Source organism: Vulpes vulpes, chromosome 11, assembly GCF_048418805.1.
Source record: "Vulpes vulpes isolate BD-2025 chromosome 11, VulVul3, whole genome shotgun sequence".
NCBI lineage: Eukaryota > Metazoa > Chordata > Mammalia > Carnivora > Canidae > Vulpes > Vulpes vulpes.
Genome location: NC_132790.1, coordinates 12,205,190 through 12,223,267, shown reverse-complemented (window position 1 = coordinate 12,223,267; position 18,078 = coordinate 12,205,190). Strand labels below are relative to the sequence as shown.

Genomic DNA, 18,078 nt, shown 5'->3' with positions numbered 1-18,078 from the left:
CTCATAATGTCTTATAAAGTAAGTGACTTCAGCATCATGTTTAACATTATTCCTCTCTAGTAGCATGCATTTTGGAAATAATAGACTGTTTTAAATCCTCTTTTCTAAATAGAGTTTATTTCTTAGCTTAGTCAACAAGATAAATAATCTTATTACATATGGGGAATCCCCTTCTTAGTCTCATTTTATGACAAAGTTATGTGTAATGCTGGTTTATTTTGCTTGTTCCTCAGATTCTGATGGTAGAGTGAACCATGGGCAAACTGCTTACATTTCTTCAAGGAGCTGCTCTATTCCAGATGAGAGCTATGGTTGCCTTTCTTCAAACATTCCTGCGCTGGAATTAATGGCTCTCTATGTGGCAGCTGCCATGCATGATTACGATCACCCAGGGCGGACAAATGCATTTCTAGTGGCTACAAATGCCCCTCAGGTAGGAAATACTTTTTCAGAAAGTGTAAAGAGTGATTGTGAGGTTTTACAACCATGTGGCTTATCCTTTTTTAAAGCATCCTTCAGTTGAATCAGATAGCCATTCCATCTACATTGTAATTAATTGGATTTTAACACATGGCACTGACATGATAGAATTAAGAAAAAATTACCTTCTTCCACTTGAAAATGAATAAAATGTTCGTGAAAGAGTAACTCACTGTTTTAGGAAATTCTGGAATCCTTGCTGTCAATATTTTTGCCTGTGATCACATTGATAAAACTGACTAGTTGTAAGACTTATTCTTCCTTTTCCCTTTTTATGGCTAGAAGTGCAATGATGAAGAACTACTGTTTTTGTTGTTGGCCTCTTTTCCCCCTTAAGACTCAGACTCTAAATCTCTTAACTCTGAATATTTTAGTGCCTGTAAACATTTCTTCTAGTACCACATTATTTTTGTAGCCAGTACAGCTGATAAGATGCAAGATTCCTTAATGATCAAAATTTGCATAAGAGGTAGGAGTTACCACAAATGGATATTGTAATTGCAGTAGCTTTAAACATTAGGACTTGGAACTAAATCCTTGGTTTTAAGTGGTCGTGGGTGTTTGTTTAGGCTGGCAATTCCTGAAATGTCATCTTTGTTTCTGTGTGCCTTACATAGAGCAAGTCATCAGTGACTGCTTGCTGAATTCATCTTATGACTTTACTTCACCGCTCTGTGTATAAACTTGACTTCCGAGATTTTCATCTTCTGTAGCCATTCTCTGTGTTACTTTTCACACGTCTCTTTCACACACTGTATTTAAAATATGGAAGGTAGATTCTCTAGCCAGAACAAGAATAGGATTCCAAGACAGAGGGGGAGAGAGGGTTAAAAATGCTACATGATCATTTCTCCAGTGAGACTTTATCTATTAATAGCTCATGATTTCCACAGGTAACTTTTTAATGAATTTCAATCTAGATATTAATGTCTGTCCACTTCCTAAGAATAGCTTTGGGAGAAATTACAAACCAAAGAGCGTGTCTCCTCATGTGCAGTGCCATTCTGCAAGAATTGGAGGGGCTTGCTTTCTCTGGCTTCACACTTCATAATCTTTAAAAATCTGGTCCTGTGGTGAGTCAGAGCTGGGCAGAAGTAGCACAATGCAAAAAGCACTGGTCTTTTTTTTTTTTTAAGATTTTATTTTAATTATTTATGAGGTGCAGAGAGAGAGAAGAGAGAGGCAGAGACATAGGCAGAGGGAGAAGCAGGCTCCATGCAGGGAGCCCGATGTGGGACTCCATCCCAGGTCTCCAGGATCAGGCCCCCGGGCTGAAGGTGGCGCTAAACCGCTGGGCCACCAGGCTGCCCAAAAGTACTGGTCTTGAGGCCAAGAGACCCGAGTTTAATTTCTGATTACCCAGTTGTTAGCTGTATGACCTTAGGCAAGTCACCGTTGTCTTTCTGAACCTCAGAATACATAGCTGAAATGATTAAGGGTAAAGGGACACCATATGGAAAGTTTCCTATTTCATGTGTTTGAGAGGCTCGTGAATCAGATGTCATATAAACAGAAATTCCTGACTCTTCTTCACTCTTTGCTTCAAGTCTTTCTTTAGCTTCCAGCATCGGTGAGTCGGACTTGTTTATTACCTCTCCTCTAAAGATGTGACAAGTGAGTGAATTCCAGCATTACTTCTCTCACTTGCAGATAAAATGATAATACATGAAAATCGTTCCTTCAGACTATATGCTCGAAACTGTTGTCCTAATCAAGGTAAAAAAAAATGAAGTCTGGCTATAACATCAGTACCACGTGTCATTTCTAACTTCTTACTGCTAAGGACTGCCAGTAGATGAAGCCATGAGAAGTGCCCGGATGGGAAGGAAATTGACAGGGAGTTCAGTTGTTGAAAAGCGTGGCCTTTGCCCAGTCTCCTTGCTCCCATTTGGTCTGTTCTCAGCTCAGCGCAGCCAGAGCAACCCCTGTGTAAGTGTGATTACATCACTTTTCTGTTCCAGACGCTCCAGTGGCGTTGACCTTGCTCCTAGTAGAAGTCATGGCATGGCTCGGAGGGTCGTACACGATTTAGCCCCTGTTAATTCTTCTGGCTCTGTTCACCCAGGTCCAGTCTCAGTGGCCTCCTTGTTAGTGCTGCTTGTATCCTGGGCACACTCCCTTTCTGAGAGCCTCTGGGCTCCCTGCCCAAAGTGCTCTCCCCACCCCGCGTCAACATGTCTCACTTTGTCACCTCTTCCTCGTAACATTCCACACGCTCCTTCCTGGCACTCATTATGTTCCTTCTCTGCTTTATTTTTCCCATACCAATGCTCATTCAGCATACCATGTATTTTGTTTTCTATGGGTCTCTCCTCAGTGGAATACATTTTCCTGAGAACAGGGATTTTTTTTTTTTGCCTTTTATTCCCTAATACCTAGAATCGGGCTTAACTCATAAAAACCATTTAGTAAATATTTGTTGAATGTTGAAGGATGCCTGATTTCTTTGCTCTGCAGGACTGCTAGCTTGTCTGAAATAGACTCTGTTCTTCCCAAAGTAATGAAATTCACAAGACCTTGTTCAGCTAGCGCGTGCGAGATAAGGACCCTTCTGTGAAAGCGTGAGGCGTGTTTATTAGGTAATAAAGTAGGTTCTCTCATCTTGGGAAGCTCAGTGGGTCTAATTAGGCCATAATTAGTGAAAAATGTTATTGCTTCAGTGCTAGCGTATAATACAACCAACTGGATCAAATGTTCTTCATTCTCATGGTAAGGAAGGTATGCTGGGACAGCACAGGAGGATTATTTTAAGTTCTTGCTATGAAAGAAGGGGAAACATTTAGTCAGGTTTATCCCGAAGAAATGCCAATATTATAATTCTAAGAGATTTCTGAGTTCTTTTCAAATAAAAAGCTGGCTGAAAGATGGTGATTAGCGCCTGAGATATTAGAGTTTGAGAATATCTTCATATTTGGGATAAAAGGAAATGAAATTTTAGGTTGAGATTTATGAATTGAAGACAGTCATAAATGTTTCATCCCCCAAAATATGGATCAAGATAGTGACTAAACACATGCATTTGACTCCTTATTACAACAGAGAAGAATAGGTGGGGAAGGGTATTATCCGAAGATTAGAGTTTTCCAGAAATTTCTATTTCTGAAAAATGAAAAACAGATTAAGAGGTAAAAGTATAGTAGAGGGGGCTACAGGAGACTCCTGATACCATTTGCCCCTGCTTGCTACACACACACACACACACACACATACACACACACACACACACACCCTATACTTGTACACTACACATCTTTAAGTAAAGCTACTGCAACCATGCACTTACCTCAGGCAGAAAACTCATCTCTTAGATATTGAAGGAAACGGCCAAAAGAGAATAAGAATCACTAGTGTGAGTATTAGTACTTCAGAGTAAATCCTTCTCATTCTGGAAACCTAACAGCTGGCACCTGGTCTTATAACTAAAGCAAAACCTGCTAAGTAAGTAACAAACGCCACCCACATTCACAGAGTTCCTACTCATCCTTCCCAGTTAAAGAAAAGACTCGACAATAAAGCAAACACAAAAGAATCTAGAATTCTTTTTTTTTTTATACTATCAACAGAATAACCAAGGATCACCAGACAGTAGCTTGGAAAGAAAAGGCTAAGATGGACAGAATAACCAACTACAAGGGGAAAAAGACCTAAGGAAAGCCCTTCAGCTTTTTAAAAAGATATCTCAGAATTTGAGAAACACTGCATCCCTAAGAATAGGAAGCTATGAAAAAGGAAACATCAGAGAACAAATTAGAGTTCTTAGGGACTAAAAATATTACTGCAAAAAATTTTAAAAATTCAACACAAGCACTGGAACTAAATACCAGGTTATGCCTCCCAGAATTTAGACTAAAAAGAAAAGGAGATGGAAAGTTTCAGGAACTTATTCATGTATACAACATTCATTCATTTATACAACAAATATTGGGTGCCTACTAGGAGAGGGGCACTATTCTATACATTTAAAAAAATATTTTATTTATTCATGAGACACAGAGAGGCAGGGACACAGGCAGAGGGCGAAGTAGGCTCCCTGCGGGGAGCCCAATATGGGACTTGATCCTGGGGCTCCAGGATCACGCACTGAGCCAAAGGCAGACACTCAACCACTGAGCCACCCGGGTGCCCTGTAGGCATTATTATTGAACAAAACAGGCCAAAAAATTCTGCCCCCCCCCCAATAAAACTTACATACTAGTAAAGCAAGAAAAAGAATAAATAGTGTATGTCAGAGACAGATGATTATGATGTAAGTGCTAGGAAAGAAGTAACCCTGGGGAGGGGATGGGGAGTGCTGGCATAAGATATTATTTTCAAGTTAAATCTCTGTATCCAGCTAAGCTACAGCTGAGTGTTAAAAGAAAAATAAAGAGAATCCCAAATATAGAGGTGAAATAAATCATGTACCCATTCATCCTTAGAAAGTTATCTAAAAACACATCTTAGCAAAAAGGGTGCTAAGGAAAACAGAGAGTCTTAGAAGATAAAGGATTATCAGAAATTTTAGAACAAACCCAGAACTTTAGGGTAAAGGGATCCCAAAATGTTCATCTTGACTATATCTTTAAGAAGTACCCTTTCCAAAAAAAATTAAAAAAAAAAAAAAGAAGTACCCTTTCCTTCCTTCTTTCTCTTTCTTTCTTTTTTTTTATTTTTTTTTAAATTTTTTTTTTAACTTTTATTTATTTATGATAGTCACAGAGAGAGAGAGAGAGAGAGGCAGAGACACAGGCGGAGGGAGAAGCAGGCTCCATGCAGGGAACCCGATGTGGGACTCGATCCCGGGTCTCCAGGATCACGCCCTGGGCCAAAGGCGGGCGCCAAACCGCTGCGCCACCCAGGGATCCCTCTTTCTCTTTCTTTTTCTCTCTCTTTCTTTCTTTTCTTTCTTCTTTCTTTCCTTTCTTTCTTTTTCTTTTTTCTTTCTTTCTTTCTTTCTTTCTTTCTTTCTTTCTTTCTTTCTAGCTGCTTTGCTTTCTACAACACCTGGTTTATTTACTACATCTATTGGATTTTTTTTAAGTTAAGCATTTTTTAAAATGAAAACAATTTCGTGGCAGCCCGGGTGGCTCAGCGATTTAGTGCCGCCTTCAGCCTAGGGTGTGATCCTGGAGACCCGGGATCGAGTTCCATGTCAGCGTCCCTGCATGGAGCCTGCTTCTCCCTCTGCCTGTGTCTCTGCCTGTGTCTCTGCCTCTCTCTTTCTCTGTGTCTCTCATGAATAAATAAAATCTTTAAAATAATAATTATAGAAAAGAAAATAATTTCACTTAATTCAAGATTTTTGCAGTTTTCAGAAGTATTTAATCTCATGCCTATGACCTAAAGATTTTTTTAATAGATTTTATTTATTTGAGAGAGAGAGAGCAAGCATGCTCGCTGTTGAACAGGGAGCCCAATGTAAGTCTTGATCCCAGGACCCTGAGACCATGACCTGAGGCAAAGGCAGGTGCTTCACCTACTAAGCCACCCAGATGCCCCTAAGATCTAAGGATATTTTAATGTTTACTCTGTTCCTTGTGTCTCAAAATGGCACATTTGTTCAGATTTGTGAGCCTCTTTGTTTGATCAAAGTCTTTGGTATGTCTGATGGGTTTTTTCTTTTCATTAATTGAAAGATGTTTATTATTTGTTTTTTTATGTATATATATTTTTTAAGATTTTTTAAAAATTTTTATTTATTCATGAGAGACAGACAGAGACAGAGAGAGGCAGAGACACAGGCAGAGGGAGAAGCAGGCTCCTCACAGGGAGCCCGATACAGGACTTGATCCCAGGACTCTGGGATCACACCCTGAGCCGAAGGAAGATGTTCAACTGCTGAGCCACCCAGGCGTCCCGATGTTTATTATTTGTTAAGATTAATTCTGTCAGTTTGTATTAAACCCTGTTTCAAACCTTTCCAACTCAAAAAAGAGAGCAAAAAACAAAGTTTGTGATCAACTACTTTGTTTTCCAAAATAGAGCTGTATTTGCCTGTGGAATGAAGGAAGGGGATCCATAGCTAGCAAAAGCAGGGATCGGGATGCTTTAGCACAGAGTCAAAGCATGTTAGTAATTTCAGCTCCACATTAGCTGGGGTGTTGTCTTCCTTCTCTGGTTGTCACGGAGCCCTTGGTAAAAGCCAGCTGAAGCGTCATTGTTTTACCTGGAATAGTTTTTCTAAGTTTAAGCTTGGCTTCTTGTTCTGTGGGTTCACTCAGTATTCTTTCTATAGTGGAACTGACGTTTGCCTCCTGCTTACTGCTCCATGATTGTTTCTTGCCGCTACTCTTCCATAGGTAGGGTTTATTGGGGTCCATCAGGGAGGAGACTCCACTCCTTCCACTTATTCTCCAGATGGGTTTTTCTTTTTTGTGCAGTAACTCAGTTGGCCTCTCCTCTTTCTATTACCACTTTCCCCATGTCTTTGAAGTTTTCAGTGTGGTGCCAATATCTAGATTTTAATTTATTTAAAAGACTTATTTAGGGACACCTGGGTGGCTCAGCGGTTGAGCATTTGCCTTTGGCTCGGGACGTGATCGAGTCCCACATCAGCCTCCCTGCGAGGATTCTGCTTCTCCCTCTGCCTGTGTCTCTGCCCCTCTCTCTCTGTCTCTCATGAATAAATAAAATCTTTAAAAAAAAGATTTATTTATTCATGAGAGACACACAGAGAGACAGGTAGAGACACAGGCAGAGAGAGAAGCAGGCTTTTTGCGGGGAGTCCGATGTGGGACTTGATCCTGGATCCTGGGATCACATCCTGAGCCAAAGGCAGATGCTCAACCACTAAGCTACCCAGGTGTCCTTAGATTTTAATATTGATTCAGATTTTTTTTTTTTGCCCTCACTTTATATTTCTTGGTAATTTCAAAAGGCAGTTAGAATAGTGAAGAAATTCTGAACTTATTTCTTTTACCGATCCTGCTAGCCAAGAGTTTATTAAGTCAGCTAGTTCTACAGGGCGCTTATTATGTGCTGCGCTTTATTGAGCTGGAAGGTGGATTACTTCTTCCTGTACAGACAAAGCTGTTCTAATAGTATATCAGTCTTCATCAGATTAGAATGTGAATTAGTGAAATCACTATTAAATATAAATTGACCCCTCAGGGTCTTTGAAGCTTATTCTTTCTCTTTGGTGTTAATGATGTTAAGAAGTTACATTATTGATATATAATTGATATGTAACATTGTGTTAAGTTTAAAGTATATTTGATACACATTATCACTGTAATATTACCATCATGTCATGTAATATATCATTTTTATGGTGAGTACATTTGAGACCTAGTCTCATAGCAATTATCAAGTATATAATATAGTACTATTATCTATAATCACGATGCTGGTATTAGATCCCCAGAACTTATTCATCCTATAACTAGAAGTTTGTACCCTTTGACCAGCATCTCCCCAATTCCCCCACACCCTGGTAACCACCATTCTAGTCTATGCTTCACCCAGGGCAGGGCTCCTGCTTCCCTTTCTTTGGTCATCACCACCACTCATTCCATGCTCCCTGAAGAGGAGAAATGCAGCCCTCCACCTGCCCTCTCTCTCTAATGATTTTACTAACAGAAGCTTTATCTAAGACGGTTTACTGATTTAATGAAGTAGACCTCAGATATCAACTTTATAGCTCTTGAGGGCAGCATGGTGTCTGCAAAGATGAGCTTTGGAGACGAATGACCCTTTCACTCATTGGATGTGTATGCTGGAAAAGTGTACCTTACCTTTTTGTACTTTAGTAAACTCATTTAGAAAATTATCACAACCCTTCTTCAGAGATATTAAAATGCTTGGCATATTGTAGTTACTCATGGTTTGTCTTCTTTCAACCTAACTCTGTTTATTATTAAAGATTAATAACTCTGAGATGCCTGACTCACTTTTATTATTTTTCAGGCAGTTTTGTACAACGACAGATCTGTTTTAGAAAATCATCATGCTGCATCAGCTTGGAATTTGTATCTTTCCCGCCCAGAATACAACTTCCTTCTTAATCTTGATCATGTGGAATTCAAGCGCTTTCGTTTTTTAGTCATTGAAGCAATCCTTGCCACAGATCTTAAAAAGCATTTTGATTTCCTTGCTGAGTTCAATGCCAAGGTTTGTGATACAATTAATGTCTGGTTTCAGTGGTGGGAATCATTATTGTCAGTATCACTGATAAGTGTTTTTTTAATGTAAAATTACAATACTACTCAAATAGTCATCCAATCCGATGTGAGACAGTCTATATGTCAATATTTTAAAAAATAACTCATTATCATAACATGTCCTGAACATACTATCCCTTGCTACATTTCCTTACTGACACACAGACTTATAACTTTCTTTTGCATGGTGATAAGCCAATTAATGATGTCAAAGCTTTTAGGGGCAGATCTGAGAAAGCTGTGCACAGTGCCAAGCAAGGTATTTTATGAAATTAAAGATGTGTTTCTCAGTTATGTTTACCTCACTGCACCTGTTAATCCTTTCTTTTATAAGTATTTGGCTGGTGTGGGGGAGAAGTACTCTCTACTCTTCCACTTGAGGATAATGTACTCATTGAGCAACTGTTGGGATTGCCCACTCTGTGCAGTCGTGCCAGCAAAGAATAAGAACAGGTGCAAGTCCCTGCCACCAAAGATTCACATTCAGTAGGGAATGGAGAATCGCTGCCTTCATGTGATAGTGGTGCTCCTTGGAATATGTTCTAGCCCTCAGACATTAGGGGTGGAAAAATGTTAAGAACCGCTCGCTACTCTACAGAAACCTGAGGGAAGGCTGCTCCCTCTTTGGCTAGCAGGAAGCTGTTGTTTCCTTGATGACATTTGTGATGTAAAGGAAAGGTGTACCTCAAGGGTAAAGGAACTGGTAACAAAGGAGTACTGGGTTTCACCCCCTGGGAAGAGACCTGATATGTGGCTGTCATTATATTAATAAAATACTTAAAAAATCAGTGAGAAATCCATATGCCTTTAAAGTTATTTTATAGTTGTGTCACTCTACTAACTTTTGTTTAATAATAAAAATTCATTTAAGTGCTTAAGTCAGAATAACAGAAGTTTTTACATGTAAAAAATCACCTAGTCCAATACTTTTGAATCTGTGTTCCTCAGAGGTTTCTATTCTGAAGTTTCTCAGGAGAATCCCATATGAGTGGGGTTCTAGATCTCCTATATGGTTTCCATCAAAAAAGCTCTCCTTTTAAGTGTTTTCTATAGTGGTGGCCTACATAAATTTTCCTTTGACAAAAGGGTTTGGTGCTCCAAAAACTACCCTCATAAAAAAATTCAAAAGCCATTGATCTGGCCCATTTACTTCATTTTTTTCCAAGAGAAAATGAGCTTTTTGAAAGGCAGAGTAATTTGCTTAATTAGTGATGATAATTACCATTTATTTAAATAACAGTGGTAGCATTTAGCATTTACTATGAACAAGGCATTTTTCATTTATTAATCCTCATGGTGATATGGCGAGATTGGTACTACTTTTCCTGTTTTATAGATGAAGATAGATTCAAGGAGATTAAGTAATTTTTTCAGTATTACATAATGAATAAATCATTGAGTCAGGATTTGAAACCATAGGGATCAGCTTTTAAGACTTTTCTTTCAACTATATTTTCCTTTCACAACTAAAGCCAACTTCTCTGTAGATCCTAAGTGTTCTTTTTTGAAGTAGAATTAGTTACAATTCTTAAATGATTTATTGATGTTTTGCATATACATATAATTATAGTGTATATTATATATTAATATGTTATATATATGTTATATATATACATATATATATATATACATGTTACAATTTTCTGTGGTAATCACAAATATTGAAACCAATGATTTGTTATGTTTTTATGGTGCTCTGTTTCCAGTGAAACAAAATTATAATGAAAACTTAACCCATGGGCAGCCCGGGTGGCTCAGCGGTTTAGCGCCTCCTTCAGCCCAGGACGTGATCCTGGAGACCTGGGATCGAGTCCCACATCGGGCTCCATGCATGGAGCCTGCTTCTCCCTCTGCCTGTGTCTCTGCCTCTCTCTCTCTCTCTGTCTCTCATGAATAAATAAATAAAATCTTAAAAAAAAAAAAAAAAAAACTTAACCCACATTCCTTCTTGTGATTTAGACAGGAAGCAGTTTTAAGATAATTTGATTTTTTAAAAAAAGACATTCCTGTGCCCTCAGAACCTAAAATAATTGTTTTTCCAAAACAGGCCAATGATGTAAATAGTAATGGTATAGAATGGAGTAATGAAAATGATCGCCTCTTAGTATGCCAAGTGTGCATCAAACTGGCAGATATAAATGGCCCAGCAAAAGTTCGGGACTTGCATTTGAAATGGACAGAAGGCATTGTCAATGAATTTTATGAGCAGGTAAGTTGAAGTCTGAGATTGGCAGGATTTTGAGAGCTGCCATCTGAAGACATTAGTCTTTGGGATTTGGATAGCTCCATTAAATGTTTGAAGTCTGGTTGTTTGGACAAAAAAAATGGTTAAAAATTGTTGAATATGCTCTGGTCTTGGTATTTTCTCAGTTCGTTTTTGCTAATAAGATCTTTAAAATAGCTTATTGTTTATTTGACATGGGTCAAATGTCCCTTGAGTCTAGATAGAGGTAAGGATAGACTACATTAGGATTCCAAGGTCTCTTTTAAAACCCTGAGCGCCTATGACCTAGGATAATTTATTTTGAGTTGAAATTGTTTTCAGTTGATTTGGGGTATACTTAGATTGTATTCAAAGAATATCAACCTATTTTCAGCTCTGTTGTATAAAGACTGCCTTAGAAACATCAACTGGACAAAAGTCCTGGTGGAGGGTTAGAAATGGGGATAGAGTAGGTATTTCATGGTATTTAAGGATTCAAAGATATAAACATGATATTATATGTTTTAAAATCTTGTCTTTAAAATAATACTCCAGCACTGAACTCAAGTTTGTAAGCCCAATGTGGAGCAAAGCCGACCGCTGAGATGTTGAGTGTGCATTCAAAGGAAGAGTCTGAGAGGCAGCCACACTAGCAGATGGGAGGGCAGGCCTCAAATTTGCCTCCTCAAAGTAGGAGAGTTGGGAATATTTAACGGCAAATGAAAAGCATCTGGGTATAAGAGAGAGAAGCTGTGTGCTTTCAAAATCAAATAAAGGAAGTTAGTAAGTAGGGAAGAGTTGAGGTAATTTTGTTGTCCGCACCTGCATGAATCTTCTGCATATTTTTTCCTGTGACCATGACCAGAAAATGGCATCCTTAGCGTGATTGAAGGATGGGGTCTTAGGCACTTCAACATTAAAAGTTTATCCATTGGACACCTGTATGTGCTCAGAGAAGGTCGGTGGTCCTGACCGGTTCTGGCTGGTTTCTTGGTAAAGCCTCAAGTCTCTAAGTCAACATTTTGGTATCATGATGTCAGGCAAGAGCATCATCTTTAGAAGCGTGATGGAAGGCTGCATTCCAAGGACAGGCAGGCTTGGATACAAAGTTACAGTTGCATTCTTTAGTCCCTTAACCCTCAGGTCGCTGGCTTCACCACCACTTTGCAGAATCTTTGCAGAACCATTTTTTTTTTGATCCAATTCTGAAGCACCCTACAATGTAGAAGTATATGGATTTCCCCACAGGCCAACATTTCATTATCTCCAAAATACTGATTGGATCTTTTTACCTTTAGAATCGCATTCCTTGTGCGTCCTTGTTGACCTTAATAATTGGGCAAGATCAAGAGGTCTACCAAATGAGGCCTTTGTGATAGAGTTTGCCTACCACGAGTTGCTACTCCAGCAGGAGTGATGAATTTGACTCCATAAACCATGCATACTTATCTGCTATTCCGTGTTACACCCAAACTGAATAGTGAATGTGCAGACTCTCACTCACCTCAGCTAAACATCCCAGCACAACACTTACTCTGCAATTTACAAGTTACAAAATATTGGGGAATAAAAACAACAACATAGGAATACATAAGTACTCCAGGGTTATTAATATTTTACCACTTTGATACATTTGAACTAAATTATATATAATTTTGAGATCTAAATGGTTATAAATATTTACCTTACAATTGCAATATAGTATTTGTATATTACCATCTTCCTTCTCAAAGATAATTGAAACTGGCCTCAGGCTTCAGTTCCTATTCACAAAAGAATTTTATGCTAAGGAAAAGGCCATCTTTATATTATCTGTGCAAATAAAGATAATGAAAAAGGTATTAGTATATGCCAATTTTAGAACACTCACTAATTCAGTAAAAAGAACATTAGAAAAGTTCATTTAGACCAAATTTATAATTCTTTTTAAAGTATATAAAACTCTTACTAAAAAGTTGGAATCCATGCTTGATGTTGAATCCTGGGTTCTCTTCATTACCAGGAGCGTGACCTTGGGTGAGTTATTTAATCTCTCTCAATTTCTTCATTGACAAAATAGGAATATTTGATGGTATCTACCTCACAAGGTTGCTGTGAGACAGTTCTTAGAACAGTTCCTGACATGTAAATGCTCAATAAATGTCAGCTATTATAATTCCAGATCTGTCACTAAAAACATTATTTCGGACAGTTTTACTTAACCTAAGTTTCATTATTCAGATGTTAAAGGAGAAAAATGTCCTACACCAGAGTCGTCATGAAGGTTGAAGGTACTAATCTATATGAAAAGCTTAGTCTTCATCAACACTATCAAATTTCTTTCTCAATCTGGTTATGCTATTGTTAAACATCCTTTGGATATGGATGCAAAATTCTAACCTTGCCCAACTTTTAATTTTTTTTATTGGCCTAATCATCCTGTCTTTTTTTTTTTTTTAATTTTTTATTTATTTATGATAGTCACAGAGAGAGAAAGAGAGAGAGGCAGAGACATAGGCAGAGGGAGAAGCAGGCTCCATGCACCGGGAGCCCGATGTGGGATTCGATCCCGGGTCTCCAGGATCGCGCCCTGGGCCAAAGGCAGGCGCCAAACCGCTGCGCCACCCAGGGATCCCCTCATCCTGTCTTTATAAACCCTTATAGCTGTGTAAGTGCCATGGGCTTAGAAAAACCAAACTCCTTAAAAAAAAAAAAAAAAAAAAAAGCCAAACTTATAAAATTGTAGAATCTTGTGGCTAAATCTAAGTCGGGTTTTGTTTTTGCCAACAATGGTTTTCTTCCTTACAGAAGGTAAAAAATCATAGATTTTCAGTCATGGGCCAGTCACTAGGACAGTTTCTGGTTGTTGCCCCATCACAGGTAGACACCGCTTGCCTACACAGTCTGTACATTCTGGGGTTTCTTCATTCCCCACCAGTTCAGACACAAGGAATGAAAATATCAATAGTACCCTTTGGGGAACTATGCTAAATACTTGGTATAACATTGCTTTTCATCCATATAGCAACCTTGTAGATTATTAAAATTTTACACATGAAATGGGTATAGGGCTTGCTCAACACCACACAGGTAGTAGGTGGCAAAAGCAGGGTTTGAAACCACGTGTGTCTGATCTCAAAATACACTCTCTGCAGCCCTGGAGACGAGTGGGAGGGTTTCAGAGGCAGGCAGTTGGAGCACTGGACCTGGCTCCTCACCTCAGCCAACCATACCTCTACTTCTGCTGTTAGAAATGGGCAGGGTGTTGAAAGGCATTTGCAAAATTCAACTCTGGGCAGTTAAGGTACAACTTTCCTCCTCCTCCCCGACAGGAGAAAGAGACATAAAATTTGGCAGGTTGTTAGATTTGTTGTTATTTCTCTTAATGTATATTTTTCTTGTTCACTGAATATCAATCATACTGGTTGCCTGGTGGAGTGTGAAAACAAAGTCTTGTTTAGGATTTCTCAAATATTGGAGAAATTCTTACAACTGAAATGACAGAGTAATTAGATACTTCTCTGTAAAAATTGTTTTGATGTAGACTATGAATATTTAAAAATCTCCAAATAATTTTAACAGCAACGCTCAGTGGTTATTCTTTTAACAGTTCAAAATGTACTTTTCTTCTTAAAATGATCCAGGGAGATGAAGAAGCAAACCTGGGTTTGCCCATCAGTCCCTTCATGGATCGGTCTTCGCCTCAACTAGCAAAACTCCAAGAATCTTTCATCACCCACATCGTGGGTCCTCTGTGTAACTCCTACGACGCTGCTGGCTTGCTGCCGGGTCAGTGGATAGAAGCAGAGGAGGACGAGGACACGGAGAGTTGTTACGATGAAGATGGTGAAGAATTAGATAGCGATGATGAAGAAATAGAAGACAATCTAAATCCTAGTAAGAATATGGGGATGTTGTCATTTCTTAAATGGATATTTGCAGTTGGTAACATTGAACTTGGATCTTTTGGGGGGTTTTTGCTTTGTGTTTTGTTTGTTTTTTTTTTTTTTTTTTTTTTGAGAGAGAGTGAGAAGGAGATAGAGGGAGGGGCAGAGGAAGAGGGGGGAAGAGAGAGATTCTTAAGCAGCCTCCATGCCCAATGCCGAGCCAGCTGTGGTGCCCAATCTCACAACCCCAGGATCATGACCAGAGTGGAAATCAGGAGTCAGGCCCACTGAGCCACCCAGGTGCCCTAGATCTTTATAAGATACAGTAGTTACATCTTGAGTAACTACTGTTGGAATGTGCAGATTGGTTAGTCTCCTGAGGAACTCCTGTGTGCTGGGGAACTGCTAACTGGTCCCACATGGCCTCGGTTACAGAAGTGCCTCTCCGGGTCTTGCCCTTCAGCCAGCCCACTTCTGGAGCCTCTACCTTTGCATGCACTGGAGGGCTGCCCCCGTGTCTGACTGAGAGGTGAGGGGCTTCATGTGGCCGGTGCTCCCGGACCCACTGACCTGCCCTTCCCAAACACTTGGAAGATAGATTGCAGTAGTTGGGAGAAGATGAAATGTATCTTCTCTAAGAGGAGAATCAAGTTTTATGTCATTATGGATATGAATTGCCAGGCTGGAGGGAAGTAGTTTTCTATATAAAGCAGTGAATATAAATGGGAAAAAATATTTGCAGCTGTAAACGAAATCGGTTTTAATTTAAATTCCCCTTTAAAGAGCAAATATCTAGCATCCCAAGCATGCTTTGAATGCTGACAGGTAACATAATTACAAAGGACCCCACCTACCCAGCTGCATTCAGGATTAGCTAACGGAAGAGTCTCTTCTGCTCCCCTCTGCACACCATCTTGGGCAAGTTGGCTGGCTTCCAAGAATTATTTATATTCCCTGAAACTTTGACCATTGTGTTTAATTCAATACTTAAATGCTGAAAAAGTTGCTTAACCTCATATTGCTATTTATCATTTGAAATTTTAGTACCATCCGCCCCTCCCACCCCACCCGGCCTTCCCCACTCCCCTTCTCAGCTTTATTTTCGCCCTTAATGACACCGTGCGGCGGCGTCCTGCTGCCTTTGCCTCCCAAGGTCTTCCCACTAGAAGGGGGGCACCACAGCCAGACACGCTTTCCGTCTCGCTGTGCGTTAGGACAACCCTAGCGCCTTAGATAAGTGCCTGGAAAAGAACAAGGCCGCGGCTGCTTAGCGACTGGATGCTTGAAGTGTGCCGCTAGGATTACAGTGTGCGTGTGCCTCACATTTCGCAGGACCACAGAGGAGGAAAAGGAGACGGCGAATATTTTGTCAGCTCATGCACCACCTCAGCGAAAACCACAAGATCTGGAAGGAAATCATAGAGGAGGAAGAGAAATGTAAAGCCGACGGGAATAAGCTGCAGGTGGAAAACTCCTTACCTCCAGCAGAGGACATCCAGGTCATCGAAGAGGCAGATGAAGAGGAGGAGAGACAGTTTGAGTAAAAGGAAGGGTAGATGGAAACCACACCGAGGGCTGTGCCGGGGGCCAGGGGTCCCTGCCTGCTGGTCCTGCGTGGACAGATGGACACTGGCAGGCTCACTTCCTGCCCTGTGCGCTTCCCATCACACAGACGGCCGAGTCCCGTGGCCTTAGAGAGCAGCTCCTGTGGCCTCACACCGCGGAGCTCTCCCCTGAAGCCTTCACTGTATCCGAGTACTTTGTCCCAATAACGCTTTGCTGGGTAGTAAGCTCTTATTTTCCACGAGCGGTAGCTAGAACTAAAAATTCAAGTGACTTCAGTTTCCAAAGTGGCCAGAACTTTTGGCTTTTCATGAAAGCGGGATTCATCTTATGTTTCCAAGTGTGTGTCTTTTTATGTCTTAGAACGTTTGGCGGTGGGGTGGGACGGGGTCGGGGGGGGGGGGGGGGGGTCTGTGCCTATCCAAAAAGGAATCCAGTGTTGCCTTTCAGTGGGGGGGTCTGTTCAAGGCAAGGCACCGTTCAGTGCTGAGCTCCCAGCTAGGTTTCTACATGAAACACTGAGTGACCTTTGTCAAATATAACAGAATCCAGGTGCATCGATTTCTGATGCTTCTTACTGTTGTGTGTTACCTACTATGTGTGTGTGTTTCTCCTCAGAGTATTCAGGTTTGCCATGGACATCAGAAGTCTGAATTCCAGTCCATGGTTGAATTTTTAAAGCTGTTCGGGTTTTAACAATGAAGGGATTTTCTTTAGTCGAAACTGTTCTTATAACTGTTGCTCAGGATTCATATTTTTAAACATTTAGTTAATATAAACAGATTTGTCAGAAGAAAGCCGAATTGTCCTAAAGATGTTAGCCTTTTCTGAGAGGAGCGTTCTTCTTTGATACATTTGAGTCTAATCAAAAGAAATAGTAGGAGTTCCAGAGGACACAGGGAATAATTGGAATACAAGCTTATCTCCAGATCCGTATCTTAGGCGTCCTAACATTTCGTCACAGTAGGACTGATGTTCATCTTTGTTAATTTCCTACTGCCTGGAGACGACATGTCAGAAGTGACGGAGGACTACTCAGTCCTGCTAAGGCCCAACTGTGACTCTAATCTTAAAATATAAATGGTGGGAATACTTAATTGCAAAGAAAATGGACCATACTTACAATGTTCCTCAACTCATAAGGTACAGATATGTACCTGAGTTGTGAAAAGGTTTTGAAGATATAAAAAGGAGCCTAAATGATATAGCAGGATGGTAGACATGTTTTTTTTTCTTCTTGGAGACCATATTTTGGATCTATATAGCTTTTGTAGACAGTAAAACCATTAATTTTCCAAGATGATTCCTTTTTAAGTATGATTTCAGGCAATTTCTTACCTACCTAGAATATTTGGCATATCTCAGAGATATTAAAGATCTATACAAGTGTTGGAAGTTTTGATCTTGTGTAATATTTAATGAATCACCAAGCTTTATTTATTAGATATGTTGAGTGCTAAGTTTCTTCCTGCCACTTTTGCTACCACTGCCAGATAATTTGTAACCCGGTCGCACATTACTAAGTAATAAAATTTTAACTAATTTATTGAGTTTGCACTTAACACGTATATATCCTGTGCTTTTATTTCCCTGGTGCGCATTTTGCATCCTGCGTAAGTATATCTCTGCTCTTGAAAAGTACACGTGTACAAATTCACATGTGCACATATGCATAGTGAGACTCAGATTTCCTTTCTATTAAAATTTTGCATTGGGGTTAATGTATATATTTTCTCAAAAGGAAAGTTTTTATTAAAAGTACTATTACTGAGAACTCATTTTTAGATAATTTAACTTTTAAATTTAACCTTTGCTAAATAATTGACAT

At 39.7% G+C, this 18,078-nt stretch overlaps 1 protein-coding gene across 1 annotated transcript in view; it reads left to right on the top strand.

The window, feature by feature from the left end:
* Nucleotides 1-17,812, top strand: part of PDE3B (phosphodiesterase 3B) — a 167,575-nt gene extending 149,763 nt beyond the window's left edge. Inside the window, exons 12-16 of the mRNA XM_026008139.2 lie at nt 234-433; nt 8,365-8,568; nt 10,666-10,827; nt 14,445-14,697; nt 16,020-17,812. Of these exons, the coding sequence (XP_025863924.2) occupies nt 234-433; nt 8,365-8,568; nt 10,666-10,827; nt 14,445-14,697; nt 16,020-16,231 (1,031 nt within the window). The 3' untranslated portion in view covers nt 16,232-17,812. The remainder of the gene's footprint in view (nt 1-233; nt 434-8,364; nt 8,569-10,665; nt 10,828-14,444; nt 14,698-16,019) is intronic.
* Nucleotides 17,813-18,078: the final 266 nt, after the last annotated feature.